The sequence below is a fragment of the Paramormyrops kingsleyae genome, chromosome 8 (genome assembly GCF_048594095.1).
Source record: "Paramormyrops kingsleyae isolate MSU_618 chromosome 8, PKINGS_0.4, whole genome shotgun sequence".
In the NCBI taxonomy this organism is placed as follows: domain Eukaryota; kingdom Metazoa; phylum Chordata; class Actinopteri; order Osteoglossiformes; family Mormyridae; genus Paramormyrops; species Paramormyrops kingsleyae.
Window position 1 is genome coordinate 11,908,003 of NC_132804.1, and position 19,912 is coordinate 11,927,914.

The 19,912-nt window shown below is 44.0% G+C and overlaps 1 protein-coding gene across 5 annotated transcripts in view; it reads left to right on the plus strand.

Annotated features, from left to right (window-relative positions):
- Positions 1–19,912, plus strand: part of atp2b3b (ATPase plasma membrane Ca2+ transporting 3b) — a 56,453-nt gene that overhangs the window by 8,217 nt on the left and 28,324 nt on the right. For all 5 annotated transcript variants that reach the window (XM_072715236.1, XM_023837406.2, XM_023837409.2 and 2 more), the window contains exons 2-3: positions 14,552–15,285; positions 19,473–19,670. In XM_072715236.1, the coding sequence (XP_072571337.1) occupies positions 15,060–15,285; positions 19,473–19,670 (424 nt within the window). In that variant the 5' untranslated portion in view covers positions 14,552–15,059. The remainder of the gene's footprint in view (positions 1–14,551; positions 15,286–19,472; positions 19,671–19,912) is intronic.

The window sequence follows — 19,912 nt, forward strand, 5'->3', positions numbered from 1 at the left end:
AAACAAAAAGGCAGGCAAAGAAATGTTAAACGAAAGAATAAAATTAATGACAAAAATAAGTGATTTCCAAATAAGGAAACTGTGCTACACTGTACTATAATGAGCTAAACACTCACGGTCCAAACGGTAAGTAATTGTTTGTGGGATTGTTTCAAGCACCTTGAATTCATGCTGGTATCTGCTGTTTACAGATATATCCAGTCAGGGGACTTCAGTTGGACATTTCTGGAATACTGAAAGCCTCTTTTAAATCATCCATTAAGCATTCATCCTAAGTAACTGACTAATAAACCCCCGTGGACTGATTTGATCATTTTCCATACAGCTTACTGTGAATAAAAATTAATTACATTTATCTTTCGTTTCAAAATAAATTGGTATTTTCTTGTTTTATGGCTAACTGTGTGATGTGCTTTGATAAGTAAATGTAAACAGCATGAACTCATTTACCCAGTATCAATTTGAACTGATTGAACAGGAAACAGGCCCACGACTGGCCTGGATCATGTGACCATGTAAACATGTGATCACCAGCTCCTAAGCTGTTCTTGAACTGCAGTAAGACCAAAACCTGCTTTATCTTGTCGATTGACTGATGTTATTAAATTCCCGAGCTCAGGAGCTTGCCAGTACCAATCATTTTAGTGATACTTGTTATGTTGATTTATATCAAGGCAAATATCAGATACTACAATGTGCTGGTAGCTCTTGGTCCTACTCAGTGTTTTGGATAACACATTACATTGACTGCACCTTCATAATGCCTTCATTATGCATTCATAGAACAATCAGTGCACCTTCATAATGCATTCATAAATTGCATGTAAGTATACCTTAACATCCTAACATATATCAACAGCTTTAATATACATTAATAACATTAAATAACATTAAAATCTTATAATGTTTCTTATTAATGTATATTCAAGTTGTTAAGGTATATGAGGATGTTAATTTACTTATGCTACTTGTGAATGAACTCATGGGAGTTTTACTTACAGAATATTGTTCTGATTGCAGATTGAAAAATTTGATTGTAGAGGAGATGGGTCCAAGCAACTATAGAAGGTAGGGCCAAGACATGCAATTGGAGGGTCCAGTCTGCTTTAATTGCTTGGACCCACCTCTTCTACAATTTGATTGGTGAGCTCTCTGAACCAATATTTTTTTTACTGCAGTGAGCTATGAATGCATTGTGAAGGTACAACGAAAGTTCCACGAACGTATTATGAAGGTATTATGAGAGTGCATTTAGTGTAAAGTTTTGTTCACTCTGAGAGTCTCATAAACCTTCCCTAGCCTTCACAAATTTCTTTTACACACACTCCGGTGGACAGTTCAATGAGAAGGTACCCCATGAGCTGTGACCCAAGTGATCCTAAGTGTTACCTGCAGTGTCATCTTGCTGATTTACAATGGTCCCTTGTTGATTAGTGATTAACTCAAAGCTCTTTTTCGGAGTATTTTAATTAGTGCAATATAATGTGAATAGAATTCCAGTTCATAAAAAATGATGCCCATTCCTATCTGTATGATGTGGTCAGGGGTGTGGACCAGCGCTCAAAGTCAAATGTAAACAGGATTTTTGCTGAAGTATGATATGTAGCCATGGCAACTGGAAAATAAACCTGGATAGTGGCTTCAGTTTGGGATAAAGGAGACCATTCAAAGTGTTTAGTTAGAGTGTTTTTGGGGTAGGTGTAGTCCACAACTTAAGCTTGTAGTATCAAAAAAGAACATGAAGCTGTTGAATGCCTAATATTCACCTCTCTGAATGGTGGTTGACTTGTGAACTGAGCTCAGATTTTGACATGTTATTGAGATTCCTGTGTTCAAAAGCAAATAACCAACTCTGCCTCCTTTTTTGCTGCTCTATGGCCTAGATGTAGAAATTTTATTAACAATAGCAGAATTTCATATGTAAAGGTACATTCAGGCCATTTAATTTGTATCAATTCACTTTGTTTTATTTGTGTTCTTTTTTTTACTTGCTGCAAGGAAGAACAAATATGACAAATATTTTTACTAACATTTCACAATGAAGTGTATTGTGATAGTATTTAGTATCAAGCATTCATCCCTTAAACACTGAGATATTTTAGGAGAACATGAAATGAAACATAGTAGCTTATAAATTATAGGTATCAGATCACAATTACCAAGGGTTATGTGTAAGTTGGTTGGATAGATAAACAAATAAAATCCTTTTTTGTTATAGCTTTTCACAGACATTTCTGTTGCAGAAGTCATATTTATCAAGTGCTCTCCTGGAATGTCAGGACATAAAACTCCTTAAATTAAGGAACATTCTCTGGTGATTATGAGAGATTGTCCCATGGACTGGAAACTGACGTAACGGAATCCGTAGAGTCCTCAGACCTTGTCAAACACAGTCAAAAATGCATTAATTTTGCCCATAAGAATCAAACGGTATTAACCTAAAATTAGCTGAAGTTAATAACTGAACGATTAGAGTATCAGTGGTTTCCTTCTTCAGGGGTAGTTTCAATTCACCCTCTCGTTACATCCTGAAGGAGAATATCCATTTATTCAGCCGTTTTCCAGATAAGTTGCAGCAAGTCTCGAAACAGAGAGCGCAGTAGGGATGGGATGGGATGTAACAAGGGAATTTTATTTATGTATTTTCCTGTGTATTTAGTAACAAGCAGAAAAATGTGCTTCCAGAGTAAATATGCTCACCTAGTAGCTGCACTCGTCCTGAATTTTGGATGGTAGTACTGGAAACATCATGCATCAACAGTCAGGCTCAGCATAGACTAAACAACACTGATACCTTATTGTTTGCTTGATAGATGCTTATAAATCCTGAAGAGTATCATGTTCTTCATGAATAGCAGAGCAGACAATGGAGTCCGTGGAGCCACAACATTAGACGTTGAGCCTGCTATCAGTTTCCTCTAACAGGTCTCTGACAGTAAAATTGCATGTTATGCTGTCTTTTGTCTTAGGTAGCCATTATTATAAACAAAAAGCAGTAACCGGATTCATGCCAGAACAGTCCGGTTGACTCCTTTGCTGATCCTGTACATACACAGGCTGAGAACTAAGAAATATCCATTTCAAAACAATTAGCAATTCGTATGTGGAGTTTAAGTCAAGGGAGGCGACGTTGAGATCATACAATTCCGTGGTAAGACCCCACCTAGAATATTGTGTGCAGGTTTGGTCACCATACCTTAAAAAGGACATTGCTGCCTTGGAAAGGGTTCAGCGGAGGGCTACGAGAATGATTCCTGGTCTTAGAGGAATTTCTGATGAGAAGAGGTTAGCTGAGCTGAATCTGTTCAGCCTCGAGCAAAGGAGACTAAGGGGGGACATGGTCCAGGTATATAAGATTCTAACAGGTCTGGATGCTGTTCAGCCAAATGGCTACTTCAATAGAGTTTAAATACTAGAACTCGTGGCCATAGGTGGAAATTAATGAGAGAACATTTTAAAATGGATTTGAGAAATCACTTCTTTATACATCATGTAGTTAGAGTATGGAATAGTCTTCCTGCTAGTGTAGCGCAAGCTAAAACCCTGGGTTCCTTTAAATCAGAGCTAGATAAGATTTTAACAACTCTAACAACAAACTGAGCTATTAGTTAAGTTCTCCCCAACCGAGCTCAATAGGCCGAATGGCCTCCTCTCGTTTGTAAATTTCTTATGCTCTTATGTTCTTTTATCTAAATGTGTGTCTTGAAGGTGTGTGGTAATTGGGTGGTACCACGGCCCAGTAGGTGTGTGCCGATTTGCATGTTCTCTTCGTGTCACTGCTTATCACTGTAAATCAGTGTTTCCCAGTCTGGTCCTCCAGGGACCACAGACAGTCCATGTTTTTGCTCCGGGAGCTTGGAGGGAGCAGAAACATGGAGCAGCTGTGGGTCCCCGAGGACCGGATTGGGAAACACTGCTGTAAATGACTCACTGCGTGTCTGAGTGCCCTGCAGTGGACTGAGTGCCCTGCAGTGGACTGAGTGCCCTGCAGTGGACTGTGGTCCTCTCCAGGAGATACCTTCAGCCTGTCATTTCCGGAGTTTCCTGTGGGCGACTGTGACTAATCCAATAATCACTTATTAAAAATGGATGCAAGAAACTGAATGATTTGCATAGTTGTTGGGGAGCTTGTTAAGGTGGACCAGACCTTTATTTTGCTATCAAATTAACCCACCCCCCCCATGTCTTTATCGAGAACCAAAGCATCGATAAGTAATAAAAGATGAATATGAAATTACCTTGCAAGTATTGCTTGCAGCTTTTTCCCATTTGGTTAGAGTATTATTTTGTTAGAGCAAACTAGATGCATTTTTGTGAAGACAGCTAAAATGTCCAGCTTTACTTTGGTTGTAGTCAACCTAGTGACTCAGTCCTCCCACAAATATATGGCCATTATTTCTGTGACCTAATGTGCTCTTCTGGAAATGCTCCACTGTTTGATATGTGGATGAAAGTGCCTCACCGTGTCTTTTTGCACAAGCTCAGCTTGTAAATTTCACACTCTGCCCGTAATGGAATTCCTCCTCAGGAACACCTGGCACTGTGTTGGTAGTTGGAGTTGTATATGAACATTTCACACATATTGTAAAGGCCTGCATTTTTAATGCAGGAGGCAAAGTTGGAGTGTTAAATACCTTCCACTTCGGGTTCCGCTTCTCTGTAAGGCTGCTGGGTCATGTGACCCGAGTTCTTGTCTTTCTTCATTCTAGAGTAGCATACCTCAAAACGAGGGCATTCCTGGAGATGGTGAGACCCCATTGATGTTCTGAAGGCAGCCAGAGTGGATTTATGTTTTGTTGTTCCTGTTCTTGGTAGTTTCCTTGATTTGAATCTTAATCAAAATTAATATGGGTTTAATTTATGATCAACTCTCCTTCCAGGTCACTTGACTTTCCTTTTAAGGCTCTGCGTCTGCGTTCCTCACTGCATGCACTGTGTTAAGGGTTGGGTTGGAAACACTCATCCCTAAATCGAAAGCATTATTAAGGCTGTAAATATCCCTCACGAGGTTTTCCTGTGGTTTACTGGATGGCTACGGCTATTTTTTTCTGAGAAGGCACATCAAGCCATGTTTGAAAGCACTCAGATATGTTATTGATTACAATTAGTATCTTCAAATTGTCTTTGATGTTATACAGCATGGTCATAAATATTCATCCATCCCTAATTGCTTATCCAGGCTAGGATTACCTCGGGCCCTTCCCACTCAGCATAGGGCCCAAGGCTGGGGTTCAAGTCCATCTCAGGGAAAGTATACTATAGGGACTTTAGAGACACCAGTTAGCCTAACTGGGTGTCTTTGGCCTGTGGGAAGGAACCCACACCACAGAACATCTTGTTCTCCACAAACACAATATAGGTGGGATTCAAGCCTCCAATGCGGGAGGTATGAGGTAGCGAGTCTGATTGCTGAGCCAGCATGCCACCCCTGCTCATTGATAGCTCATGTCAAAGAAACACCACTGGTCAGGCTGTTGGGGTCAGTCACTGGGCTGCACGCCCTCCCAGCCGAATGCCAGCTGTGAGTAACTCTAAATCAGCATCAGCCCAGCCTTTTCTGGGCAGGTTCCATGTGTTTACTTTGATTTAGATCAAGTTAGATCAAATAAATTTGTGTCAGCGCCCGACAGTCCCTAGCTTAGCCTCTTTTGATGCTGGAGTGATGGAGAGGAGTAGGAGGACCGAGGAGAACGTCTTGCTCCGCCAGTTTATGCCTTTGGCATGTGCAGCACTGTGAGGTGTAAGTCATGTTAGCACGTAATGGTCAAATCAATGAAAATCAAATGCAGAAGGACGATTTGTTAAAAACATTTACTACCCTTTTTTTTTGTGGTGCGTCACACATTGTTTAGCACTGTTACCTCACACCTCCAGAGTTGGGGGTTTGAATCCTCCCTCTGCTCTATGTGTGTGGAGTTGACATGTTGTATGGGGGTTCCGCCCACAGTCCAAAGACATGTTGTTAGGCTAACCCTGTGTTTCCCAATCCGGTCCTCAATGACCCACAGACAGTTCATGTTTTTGCTCCCTCCCAGGGAGGGAGCAAAAACGTGGACTGTCTGGTAGGGAGGTCAGAGGGAGCAAAAACGTGGACTGTCTGGCAGGGAGGTCAGAGGGAGCAAAAACGTGGACTGTCTGGCAGGGAGGTCAGAGGGAGCAAAAATGTGGACTGTGTGGCAGGGAGGTCAGAGGGAGCAAAAACGTGGACTGTCTAGCCGGGAGGTCAGAGGGAGCAAAAACGTGGACTGTCTGGCAGGGAGGTCAGAGGGAGCAAAAATGTGGACTGTCTGGCAGGGAGGTCAGAGGGAGCAAAAATGTGGACTGTCTGGCAAGGAGGTCAGAGGGAGCAAAAATGTGGACTGTCTGGCAGGGAGGTCAGAGGGAGCAAAAATGTGGACTGTCTGGCAGGGAGGTCAGAGGGAGCAAAAATGTGGACTGTGTGGCAGGGAGGTCAGAGGGAGCAAAAACGTGGACTGTCTGGCAGGGAGGTCAGAGGGAGCAAAAATGTGGACTGGCTGTAGGTCCCCGAGGACCGGATTGGAAAACCTATGCTAATTGGTATTTCTGAATTTCCCACAGAATACGGTTTGTGTCTATCTGCCCTTTGATGGACTAATACCCATCTTGGCCATACCCTGTCACCCTGGTTAGAATATGGATGCTAGTGGTGAGTTGATGAGCACAGATTAGATACACTGTATCAAGAGCTGCTTTTTTTTTCTTCTGTTATACAAAATCTTCAATGAGAAGCTCTTCTGTACACAGATGGTCTCTTGGAGGTGCATTGTAAATTTTCTCTGTTAAGAAGAATATGCACTTTGCCTGCTGAGCCTGGGGGATTAAAAATAAAATCGTTTCCAAACTGCTTGGTATCCAGGCTCTGGTACCACACTTGGGATTTCATTGTTTCATATGACTTACAAAAAAATTGTGAAAGTATTCTAAAACTGGACATCTGTAGGCCCTCTGTATGACAGGTATCTTTATGAAATACATGCTGTGGCATGGAAAATGTTCGGTAAAAATTGCTGAATAATATTACTCAATGTTCTTTCTATAACTCTGTATTATTTCCAGAGACTTTTACTTTATCATATTCAAATGTGAATCCTGTCTTTCTTAATACTTTTTTATGTCCTAGTACATGTACATTAGTAGATACTGTAGTTACTTTTCTTCATACTTCTGTAAACATGAGTTCTCATTAACAAGGATTATAATTTTTCACATTTAGACCAAAGTGATGATTTGTCCTTAATTTGTAGATGGCTGTGTGAGAAAGGACAGACCGGAGGGCAGAAGAGTGGAGTAATCCTGCTGTGCGTTAGAAGCTTATTGTTGTTCATTTACATACATAATTAATGGCCAATTTTATAAAAAGTGTTATGGGATTTCTTTTATTATGGGGACTCGTTTCTCATGCTGGTGCATATGACCCATCTTACATAACAACAACACTCAGCCAAATGCTGTGATGTAACATAAACACGACATCATTGGGGTTCCCAGGTTTGCTGGTTTGTCAGTGCAGCTCCTGTATGGCCTCAATGCTTCCATGTCTGCGTCCCTAAACCCACCCGGGGACACTAACACAGCCGACTTTGTCTGTAATGTTCCAAATTGTGCACCTTCCATGCTTACAAGGCATGTTTCTACCTCACTTGTCCCACCTGTGCTATTCTATACACTTCTGGTTCTCCATCTGTCTGTCAGTTAGCTGTGCTCCTTCTGTGAGCTCTGTGTAGTCCAGAGAGTGTCAGTTTGAGTAGATGAATGAATGAATGTTACATTTATCTAGGACTTCTCAAGACACCCAAAGCGCTTTACAGAACCAATGAGGAGCCTCTTCAACCACCACCACTGCATAGCACCCACCTGGATGATGCGATGGTGGCCTTTCTGTGCCAGTACACTCACCACTCAGTAGGTGGGGAAGGGGCAGGAGACAATTCACCAGTTAGATAAAGGGGATGATTAGGAAGCCAGATTTTAATAGGCCCACAGTGGGCAGTTTTTAGCCAGGACATGAGGGTACCACCCCTACTCTTTCACACAGATGCCCAGGCATCTCTTATGACCTCAGAGAGTCAGAACCTCAGCTTTATGTCTCATCCGAAGAACATTACCACCTTTACAGCACAGTGTCCCCATCACTGCACTGGGGCACTGGGATCCACACTGACCACAGGACGGGTGAACCTGTTAGCCACACCAACACTTCTTCTAGTCTGTGAATTGCCTGTTGAGTTTGATTTTTTTCCCACCCTTGGGCCCTGTGATGCCTGGGAAAGCCTCCGACTCCTGCAGTCTGGACCCAGGATAGGGGGTTAGATTATGATAGCATGCTTCACTTTATGCTTCACTTTATGCTTCACTTTATGCTATACCTCAATGCACTTCAATTCCAGTCACTCCTAAACGTTATCTTTTTATATATTTGTGAAAAATGTTTTCGAATTATTCAGTATCTAACTTGAAATTAATTGACCTTAGGTTCTTAGCGTTTGGTGCTAGTCTTTTATTAGTGTATGCCATGAAGACCTGTTTGACTAGTTGGGAATGTTTCATACGAATATCATCAAGCATCCTCCCATTTGGTCAAATTTCAGCTTTGGAAGTATTAAAAAATGGTGGGAGGTGTTAGATAAAACCTTAAAATAACCACCTGTGGGGTTTAGATAACTCTGTTTCACCACTATAATGTCCGATCTGCATGGTGAGCTTTAGGACTGAACTGTGTTCAAAAGGTTAATGGATCTAGAATCCACATGGTTGTGGCTAGATGATGTTGTTATCATTGCAATTTGAAAACCAGAGCTACATTCACCTTTATTGCTTCCCTCATCATTAGTTATAAAAGGAGTCAATACTAGACTGGGAAATTAGTTATTCAATGACCATTTTCCTTAGCAGTTCTGGCATTGACGTCTTCAGTCAACATATTAAAGTTCTCTGCTTACGGACAAAGGGTATGGAAGATCTCACGTCAGTTACCATATTAATTGATTCGTCTTTATAGGCCTTTGCTACAATGCAGTTTCCAATGCGGTTAGTATCAACAGGCAAAGGAGGCGGACTGCTTGTTATATCATCAAATCAAGAAGTTTCTGATGCAGAGAAACATCACAGATAATGTGTTTGGGTGGCACTTTTTCAAACAGTAGATTGAACACCAAGCTGAAGACGCCACTGGTAATGCACTGTCCTTCAATGCTTCTACGTCATCAACATTTGATTTCATACAGTATTTATTGTGGTCTTCTGCTAATGTTTTAACAGAGAGTTGAAAAGGAAATTTTGTCTGTAGATGATTTAACGTAATGTTGTGCTTGGTCCTCTCCAATGTCTCTGACTGCTGATTAAAGATTAGGTCTTCCTTGTACAAAACAAAATGGAAAGGATCAATGCATTCGTCTTCTTAATGAAGGAAAACTGGGCCTGCTCAAATAAACCAAACTAGCCAGAGCTGCCCAGGAAACATGGAAAATGTACACGGTATGCTGCAGCCCTGAATGGATTCGGTCTCATATGACTGGTCACAGAACATTAGCGCAGTAGCGCTGTATGGTAAGTAACACAACAGCGAATTCTCGCACAGGTTAGCTTGACTGACTTCACGAATTGGCGCTATTCATAGGCGGCTGAAAATAAAGAAGGTCCCCATTGTCTGTTTTTGCTTGTACGCACAGCATGGCGCCGTGCTCGTGTAGAGGAGAGCGGCTCAGGACATGTGAAGTGTACTCTGCTGGTTACGTGGGGAGTAAGCGTCGAGTAAATGTTTGTTAATGTTTGACCAGGGGAATGTTTAAAGCCAAAGCACCCATCGGAGCGTGTGTGAGCAGCTGCCTTGCGGAGCACCTTTACTCACCGGCATACAGGACAGCTGCAGGATGAGCTGAAGGGCCGCGAAGGTCACATTCACTGTTTACAAATTGATCTCCGCTGGGCTTCCTCTGACTTGAAAAGCATTCTGCTCTTAGGAGTGTGTTCAGCCTTGAACAGTGTGCCCTACCCAGGATAAATGGGGGGCTGAATGTGTTTGCACCCCCCCCCCCCCCCCCAAGAAACTTTACTTGCAAATCATTTTTGAAGAGGGACAGTAAGGTTTTTAAAAACAACACCTGCATAACCTATAACTGCAAATATGCAAGCAAGCGATGTTGTGTTAGTCTGGTTACCTAATTGTTTACTCATTTCCTATGAGGATAGCAAGGTGACATCACACAGAGGTGCACCAGAGGTGGGTGGAGCATTACAAGTGACTATTTGTGAAATATATATTGGTGGTACAGCTTGCTGCCCCCAGCGCCGTCGCTTCTTATTGAGTGCTATGTGAATTTTCATGCTTGCTATTGCCTACAAGGGTCCCTCTATCTCCCGTTCTATCTGCATCTCTCTGTCGCAGTCTGTCCCACCAACATGAAGGACGTTGAGCGAGTCCCTCTGTGCGATTTCTCTTTTACCAGCATGTGATGTGTAGGACCGGTTGGCTGGTGCTAATTCTCATAGATTACGATATGAAATGATCGGTTGACTCGGATCCATTTCCTGTGTTCGGGTCAGGCGCTGCCTTCTGCCAAAACCAGAGAGTGCCGCGAGTAAGAGCTCTTTCCGTTGCACCGACGGCGACTGCGATAAGCCCCAACGTTCCCCGAACACAAGTGCTCTGACATTACAGTGACCTGCTGTTTATGATCCTTCACCAGAGCCAGCGCAGACCGTCACCAGAACCTCCAAGAGCATCGCCCAGTTGGCACCCCTTTCCCTCCACCCGTGACCCCATTTACCATAGTTGTGTCGTGTCAGAGGTGCAGTGCTTTCAGGAAGCGGTTCTCATTGTTCCAGTCGATGCCTCCCCATGGATTTCCAATTCAGTGAAAATCTGTGGGGAGGCATTTTGCTTCTTTGTGGACGTGCGCGAGGTAAACAAGGCAATTATCCCTGATAAGTATCCACCTGGCGCACTGGAGGGCTTTGCGCTGTTCTTCAGCTCGATTATGTTTTCAGTGCTAGACCACAGGTAGGCCTATTAGCAAGTATCCCTTAAGCATATCAGCCAGGTCTTTCCCTGTATCCCACACATTGGTCCCAGGGACATCACAGTCCTCACATTTAACTGGTACTCTCTCCCAAACTGTTTTCAAAAGGTGACGTGGTCGACCATGTCGTACTCCACCATATCGGTCCAAGCTGATTGCTCAGACCTCGCTAAGCACCACATCATTGTCCATAGCGTTGAATGCATTTTATCTTCTCTACCCATTTTATCTGCTTTGAAGCCATTGACTCCAACCTGATGGTATCTGCAAGATCCCTCCTGCCATTACATGACCTGTTCTGTAGTCCCCCTACTCTGACAGCGCTGCTTCAGTCTGGTGGTTGCTGGAGGCAAAGACTTGCCGCAGCTCTGTGGATGCTGGGCCGTGGAAGATTCAAGCCAAAAACCCAGCACAGGAAAGAATGCACGGGCACCTTCACGAAATGGCAGGAGCTTTAACAGTCATTACACAGAAGAAGCTTCACACTGGCTGAGAAAATAGAGGCCATTCGAGATTAATCTACATCAATATGTTTTGATCCAATCAGCTCTGTTCCTCAACTTAGCTGAGACGTAGAACCATGTGGCTTGGTTGTACACCCATGTAGGATGGTCCAGCGCAGGGTACCATCTAAACTTAGAATAGATGTGGTACCACTGGGCTTTGAGCAGATAAGGTTGCATTTAATTAACTAGTTACCCACTCACAAAGCCGCTCGCTCAGGGGATGAGCACGCGCAGTCGGTATTTTCTCACTCTGGTCAGCGAATTGCCCTGCGTGCCGCTACCGTTGATGAGAGGTTGTTAGGGAAGTTGCGATGTGTTGGCGAGTACAGCTGCCTGCCTGCCAGCCGCTCCGCTTGCATTTAACAGTAACGCAGTAGCACAAAGAGACCATTGAAAATCCGTCTTTTTCCGTGACTCATATTTTTATATTTATACATAATTCACAGCATACTGTGTTCGAACCGCATGAAAAAAAACAAGAAATCATGCACCTTAAAACACAATTTCATGCAAGCGCGTGCAGAATGTTCATTAAAAAATGCCTTTGTGAATCTGCCAGCTTGTTATGCTTGTAAATATCAGATTATCGATTGTTAAACTTTCAATTTTTGTGAGACACCGCGGATGACGTTAGGGAATCATCTCCAGCCATCGCATGGTATTTGGATGGAAAATACCCTTTTCAACTCGCTGTGTTTGTCAGTTGAATGACTGTAAACAGCATCCCGATAATTTCTCAGCATGTTTTAGCACCATGGCAGTGAATGAGTTCATCGTTCTCTCTGACACCACGATGGGACAACGCGACAATTACGTCACCAGGACGTATCAAAGGGTTCGGTGTGAATGTTTAAATTTAAAATCAAATGTCAAAACATCAAAAGGCAGCAGTACTGAGAATTGTAGCTGGGGTTATAGGCTTCTTTGATATAAGCTTATGTCCTTGTTTTTGTTTTAATGAGGACGGACCTGAAACAAGGGGTAACGCAGAGAAGCAGAACGAAGCCAATGAGACTGTCAACCCGACATTTTGATACATTCACAGAAGGCTGCTTCCAAAAGAGCAAAGAGGCATTTATAGGATGAAAAGATGGCAGAGGAGTACAGATGGAAGGAGTGAGTGAGAGGAAAAGAGAGATAATGACTGAATACAGGATAATACCCAGAGGTGCAGTGTAATTAACTGGAGTGTAGATCTGTACTTACTTCCACATCTGTATTTAATATATTGGAGCTGCAATCACAGCTGTCATTGTACAGGAAGCTACTTTCTAGAATACATTTTCTTGTTTTGTTTATACCCATTAAATTCTGCTAGACCATTTTTAAAATACACATTTTTTCAGTTTTCTCTCCAGAGGAAATTAATCTTGAGTAGAGAACTGGAAACATTTCCTTATCTTCACCTATGTCGCCAATATTTAATGTGATGTGATATTTAAATGGAATGAGATGGTCCCCACCCCAATTTCATTATCCTCAATTTGCCATGAATCCTTAGAACCATGAAAATTTAAAAAATGATCTAGATGATTGTGAAATGCATGCTGGAAACTGTATGAAATTGCCACATTGTAGAAAACACAAACAACCTGCACTTACTTAAATTGTAGAAGTCGGTAAATGTGTAGAATTACTGTTTGCTGTCAGTCACCAGACTGGTTCTGCCCATTTTCCCACTGTTTCTTCTTTATTGGTTTCTGCTGGGTTATCCACCGTGGTCCCACTCACCATGGGATCTGCAGCCTCTGCTCTCTCAGCGCCACTAATAATCTCTGCGCTGATACTGTATGTACACTGTGTCTTTGTACTGGTATCATTGGAACACCAGGTGTTTTTGCAGATCTGTTTTCACCTGTTTGTCACATTTTGTTTGCTTCTGGTTGCTGTCCTACAACAGACTGCCGGCTGGGCCTCAATAACCACGTGAATCTATGACTGTGGCCACACGTGTGCAAACACACATGTGTGTGCATGCATGTGCAGCTTTCAAGGGTGTGGATGAAAGTATGTCTTCCTATGTGTATCTGCACATGTGCTTCTACAATTTATCACCGCATAGTCAATATGTTTGCATTTTACATTTATTTATTTAGCAAATGTGAGTGACTCAGATAATATGTGACAAACATAGCTGTCAAAGGTTCAACTGCGGCTAGTCTAAGTTTCCAGTGAGTTATCAGTAACCAGTGTTTTGAAGCTACCAAAGGAAAAGCTATACAGATTAATAATATCTAGGGAATCTAGTAGGAACGTACAAGAACAGAGAATTTATTTGGACCAAGTGAAACAATTTTTACAGGACAGTCGATGAAGAATGACCTGGGACTGGTCAGTGTTAGCATGCAGTTAGTATTCCCAGGATAGGTCGGTTTTTGAAAGTGGTTAAGGACTTTGCAGACCGGATGCAGTTGGGTAGCTCTTTGTACCATCAAAGAACCACACAAAAAGAAACTCTTGCCATGAGACTTTTTTTCCACATAGTGGAGGAACCACCAGACAATACTTGCTGACTGTAGAGGGAAGGAATAGAACATATGACCTGATGCCCAACATCAACCATTCCTTGAAAACAAGCACCAATGATGTAATATGGGAATGTAGCGCAAGTCAATGCCTTACATTGTCGAAGATGCTCCCTGCTTGGAAGTATATGATGTAGGACCAAGTGTTGATAGGACTTTTGTACTTTACTTCAGGCAGTCAACATAATTCATTATAGATACCTTCATAATGCATTATAATGGTAATTATAAGCCTTTATAATGCATTATGAATGTATCTATAATGCATTATACATGAGTACTTTAAGTAAAATGATACCAAAAAATGAATTCTTGGAACCTGTAGTAGATAAGTATGTACAGTACTTGAATTCCAAATATATGCCCATGGCCTGTGTCTACAGGCTTGGAAACTGGGGAAATAGATGCAACAGCAAATGAATTTCTAATGTTATCTTGACACCAATTACAACAACCCTTCTTGTATGTCCTCCTTGTGCAGGATCCCGGCGACACCCGCAGCTCTGACCTCTGACATTTGACCTCTGAGCACCCTCTCCCTTATACCTTTACTGTGTCCGTCTCCAAAATTCTGACATTCGGGTATCTTTTCCTCCGTGATCTTCTCAACCTCTCACTCCAGTTCTCAATGGATTGGGGACGCCCAGATCCAGTTGTCTGTTGACCCTCGGGGGGAGGGGGACGAAAAAAGGCCAACTGAAGAGTAGGCGGGGGGGCCACCTTAAGAATTAAAGCTAGGCTGCTCCGAAAAGGGGGGCTCTCTTTCCATTCTCCCTCTTCTTGTATGGAGAAACAGGACGTTTGGAAATAAAGGAGGGAGAGGAGTGGGGGAGAAAAATACGTCTCAACGTTAAGAGAGGACAACCCCCCCTTCCCCCTAAAAGAAAGACCGAAAGAGAAATAACAGAGACAGTGTGCTCATAAAGGGCAAGCGAAGGACCTTCCCCAAATCAGAACGGTCTTTATAGCTGTGTCTCTACAAAGCAACCATGGGGGACCTCGCCAACAGTACGGTAGAATTTTACCCCAAGAGCCAGAGGGGCACTGGGGCCAGCAGTGGCTCAGAGGTCAACCATTCAGGGGATTTCGGGGTCACCCTGGAGGATCTGCGGAACCTGATGGAGCTCAGGGGGGGCGAGGCCCTGCAGAAGATCCAGGAGAGCTACAACGACACAGAAGGTCTCTGTCAACGGCTGAAGTCATCAACCAGCGACGGTGAGGAAGCTTCCAGTTCCCTCTTTTCTGAAATGTCTTTGATCGCGGTTTGTCTCGTCTTCACAGACAGGTGAGGCTGGGGTACTTTTATCTCATTGGCCGTTTACTAAGAAAGCCATTTCATGAGGCCACGTGAGACCAAAAGCCACCAGTAGGAGGACCAGAAAGGCGTGTATTTATGCCGGAACCGGCCTGTATTTCTTAGTGCCTTTATCACTGCAGGCTGACAGCTGGACCACATTTTATAAACCTGCATAAAAACATGGTCTGTGTAGGAACACTGTTTTAATATCATTTTTAATTTGACATTAATGTGTTCTTTGCCTTCTCGTGCTGTCTGGATGTAATGGTGGTTTCTGTCTGTGTGTCTTTTACTATGTTTTCCCCATTATCTGCCATCAGATTCCTCATGGTCCGTCTGCCCATTTTTTAAACCTTTGTTCATGGATGCAGATTAAATGGGTTGAGATTAAACAGGGAATCCCCCCCCCCCTCCCCACCTGGCTGTCCTGATGTCTGGGCGGAAAGGGGGCTGGATTATTAAAATACTGTTCTGGTTTTTATTCTAACCCCTTTGGCCAGCAGCTCCTCCCAGCCCTGCCTGTCTGCGTAACCTACCTTTCGCTGTCTGCTGTACCGTGTCACTCCTATGATTTTAATCCCCCCCCCCCCCCCCTCATCTTCCGGTCTCCTTCCACTTGCTGATTGCTGCCATTCCTAAGAGCAGCTCCCTCCAGCTGATTGGCGCACACAGACACACATGCACTCGCACATCCGGACACGCCTTTCGGCGTCATCCCCTATTACATGTCTTTTCTTTCGTCTCTCCATTCCATTTTTTCCTTCCGTTTTTCAGCCCTTCGCTGTCCTTCATTTGCCTTCCTCCTCTGACCTGCTTTTGTTAGAAGGAGCTTTATCAGAGCAGGAGGGCAGACTGAACCAGCTTCTCTGCATCCCCGTACATGCAGGGGATTTACACCTCGAGGATCGGCCTGATATGCAGGCAGATTGGTCGGAATATTCATTTGTTAAATGGATCTATCTGGCTTCCTCTGATTGACATCTGCATGAGTGAGACACGGCCTGTGACTGCTGGATTCTGTCTCATTTCAAAAACGCTCTTCTAATGTTACACTATTGCTATGTTTGCTCATTTTATTAAAAAAATCTCTCCGATTACAAATGCTGAAATAAGATGCGTGGCCGAAATATCTCGCATGTCCTCTGTTTTTCCTTTCCGTTAATTTATTCAGTTTCGGACGTGCTTGAATATAACCTTTATCCACTGTCAATGGCTCTGCAGCAGAATGAGACTCCTGTAAAGTGCGGGGCCAGCGTTAGGCAGACATGTATTTACCGTGATCAGTTTTCAGTCTTTCTGTCATCCCCTGTTCTTCTTCTCTCTTTCAGTCTGCCAACTTCCCACTCTCCATACAAGCTTTCCTGTTATGTTGCTAGGCTACAGACCTATCAGTGGTCTGGTGGGTGTATAGAGGACAGTTTTACACCCCCTATCTGTCTCCTGGACTGTAAACATGAAGTCAGCCCTCGTTACAATGTTACATTTCAAAAATACAGAATGAATAATGTTTATCAATCATATTTTACTATATCTTTAAGGCAACTAATGTAATAGATTTTAATCCAGATTAAAGGCATCATTAACATGCAAAATAAAGCATATTGGTGGAAATCTTAAAATATAATTCCAGGACTCATCCTGACCATAGATCTTGTAGTTATCTAAGTAATAGTGAGACTGTATCATTGATGTCTCATTCTTACACAGTGCTGTCTGCCTTGTGGCTCAATCGCGGGGTCAAACAGCAGCTATTCCACCTCGCAGCACTGGCGGCAACATGCAGATAAAAGAGGGAGGATTTAGTAGCATGAGAAGAAAGAGAGAGGGAAGGGGAGGCTTCCGTTTTTATAACTTCTTGGGCGATCCGATCTCGGAACGCCAGCATCTCCCGTCCTGAAACCTGTAACACAAGCCTCGATTTGGACCCAGGTTCCAGGCAGCTGGTGAAACCAACACTGCAGAACCAAGGGAGGGTGATGGAGAGGGGGAGAGGTGGAGGGAGAGAGAAGGAGAGAGAGGGGGGAGCGAGAGAGAGAGAGAGAGAGAGGGAGCGAGTGAGCGAGAGAGACAGCAGCTTGACGCATTGTCAAGGACGCACCAAGGGGAGAATCAGAGTGGGGAAAGGCAGAGAGGAGGGTGGTGTTCTTCACCTGAGGAGGAGACGGCGTCTCCGCCGGCCGCTGCGGTTGTGATCAGTCAGCAGAATTCCGGTTAACCCTCGATACTCGGGTGAGATAGCTCTGCCCTGGAGGACACACGCGTCACACGCACACACACGCACACACGCCGCCTTTTCCAGCACCTAAATCGGTTGTACGCCCAATTTTAAAACCCCGAAAAACATGCATAATAAAAACATTTAAACCATTCAGCTGTTTCAGTCTGTTTCGGCTTGCTTGCCGGAACAGGGTATTGTGTGTGATCCAGGTAAGAGAGGTTTTATGGTGCCATACTGCTGGAAAAAAATGGGTCAAAACCAGTGTGAGGAGCAGGAAGCACACAGCGTCTGTCACAGTGACGGCCGCTCTGTCCGGACGCTCTCGCTCTCTCGCTAGCCGAAAGGCTCGCCGGTGTTCCTCACTGCACCTGCGCCAAATCTTTCCGGGCACGACGTTCGTGCCCGCCATGCCTCTGTGGTCTGTGAGGCCAAGCACATCTTACGCTTCCGGTGTAAACACACACACACAGACACACACACAGACACGCACGGGAATCACACTGAGAGCCCTTCCATCACTGCAGGGAAATGGAATTAAAAAAATGTGGGCAGCCTATGTGCAATGACATCATTTGTAGCTGGGTGAAGGGCAGAGAGGGAGAGGAGAAAAAGCCACACATTCGTCCATTTCGATATTCATCGACATGCTTTCTTTACCTTTCTGTCTTTTTGAAACGCTTTGATCTATTGATCATTTTTTTTGCCTGCTCTTGTTTTCCTCTCTCGCCCTTTAAGACTTAAGACCAAATATCTTACATTAAACCAGAGGATTGCGGAAGAACAGAATCATGAAACAAAGATAAAGACAGCAATAGCCTTCGCTAAATAAATACATTATGTGAAACTGGACTTAGTGCCCCTGCACTGCTGATTTACAGTAACCAGGTCACCCGGCATGGCTGGTCACTCCAGTAGTAACAAATCTAGACTAATGGACATGCCTCTTATACCTTTGAGGGACACCTTTCATCTTTCACCTGTCATATAATTTTTGCAGTATGATGTCCAGTTTTATAATTCAGCAGCAATGAACTACCCAGAAGTCTCAGATTTTGTGACTCTTTTTGTAGGTTAAAAAAAACTCAGTAAGGTTAATAGCGGTAAGAGGTAAATGATTATTTAAATTGACAGTAATGATATAAGTCATGTTGGTTTTTGAGGCTCTCTGCTGGAACTGCAAGGCCCAACATGAACCTTTGAGGGGTCCTTGAAAAACACTGATGTGGTGGTTGAGCTCCAGGACGACAATGATATGAATAACAGAGACGGAGAACAAAGCGAAATCCATTAAGATGTGCTAACAGTGTCCAGAGAGCACGGTGAAAATGCAGAAGAATCATAAATACAGGGAGAAAAAGCAAGTGAGGGGGGGTAGAGAGGAAGGGGGTGGAGCTCGGGGGCAGAGGGACAGGAGCAGGTGACATTTGGTGGGGGGGTCCGTGAGGACTGTGTGACGGTCCTGCAGAGAGGCGGCCACCCACTGACTAGGCCATCTGTACTGCGCCCGACCCAGGCCCTGAACCCCCGAACCCCTTCACATAGCCACGCTACGCTGGTGCCGTCGGTCACGGCTGACGCAAAACAGGGCGTTTAATATCGGGCTCGATCTGTGAACGTCCGGCGAGGTGAACGCAGCTGTGCCAAATCAAAGTCACCGAATCAATGTACCGCAACACGTAGTGAGCATTGGACAAACTGTGCCTCTCCCCGGTCATGAGTACTCTCCTGATGTCCATCCATCCACCATGACGCTGTGGCTCTTTGGCTTCTGAAGGTTGGCACACTCTAACCTCTTCAAGGTTGGCACAGAGACAAGTGCAGTGGAGGTGCCCTCTTTGTTTTCACGCCGTCTGCGTTGCAGCTTAATCACCAGCGATGTGGTTTCAGGTTTGTCGGGCAACCCGGCCGACTTAGAGAAGCGGAAACAGACTTTCGGCATGAACTTCATCCCCCCGAAGAAGCCAAAGACCTTCCTTCAGTTGGTATGGGAGGCGCTGCAGGATGTAACGCTCATCATACTCGAGATCGCCGCCATCATATCCCTCGGCCTGTCCTTCTACCAGCCGCCAGGGGAAGAGACCGAAGGTAAGTGGAGAGCTGGGGGCTGCACAGGTGGAGGAGGTATGAGGCACGTGGGAGTGAAAGACAGTCTTTGAGAAACTGTGAAGGCAATATGGAAAAAATCAGTCATTTTCATGGTTGCACATTGGACCAATATTTGAACATTCATGTTTATTAGCAAGCAAAATTGTTAATGTATTGAAGCGCAATGCGACTCCTTTTGCCGTGGACCCATCTGCTGCCTCTGTGAAATATTCGGCTTTCTC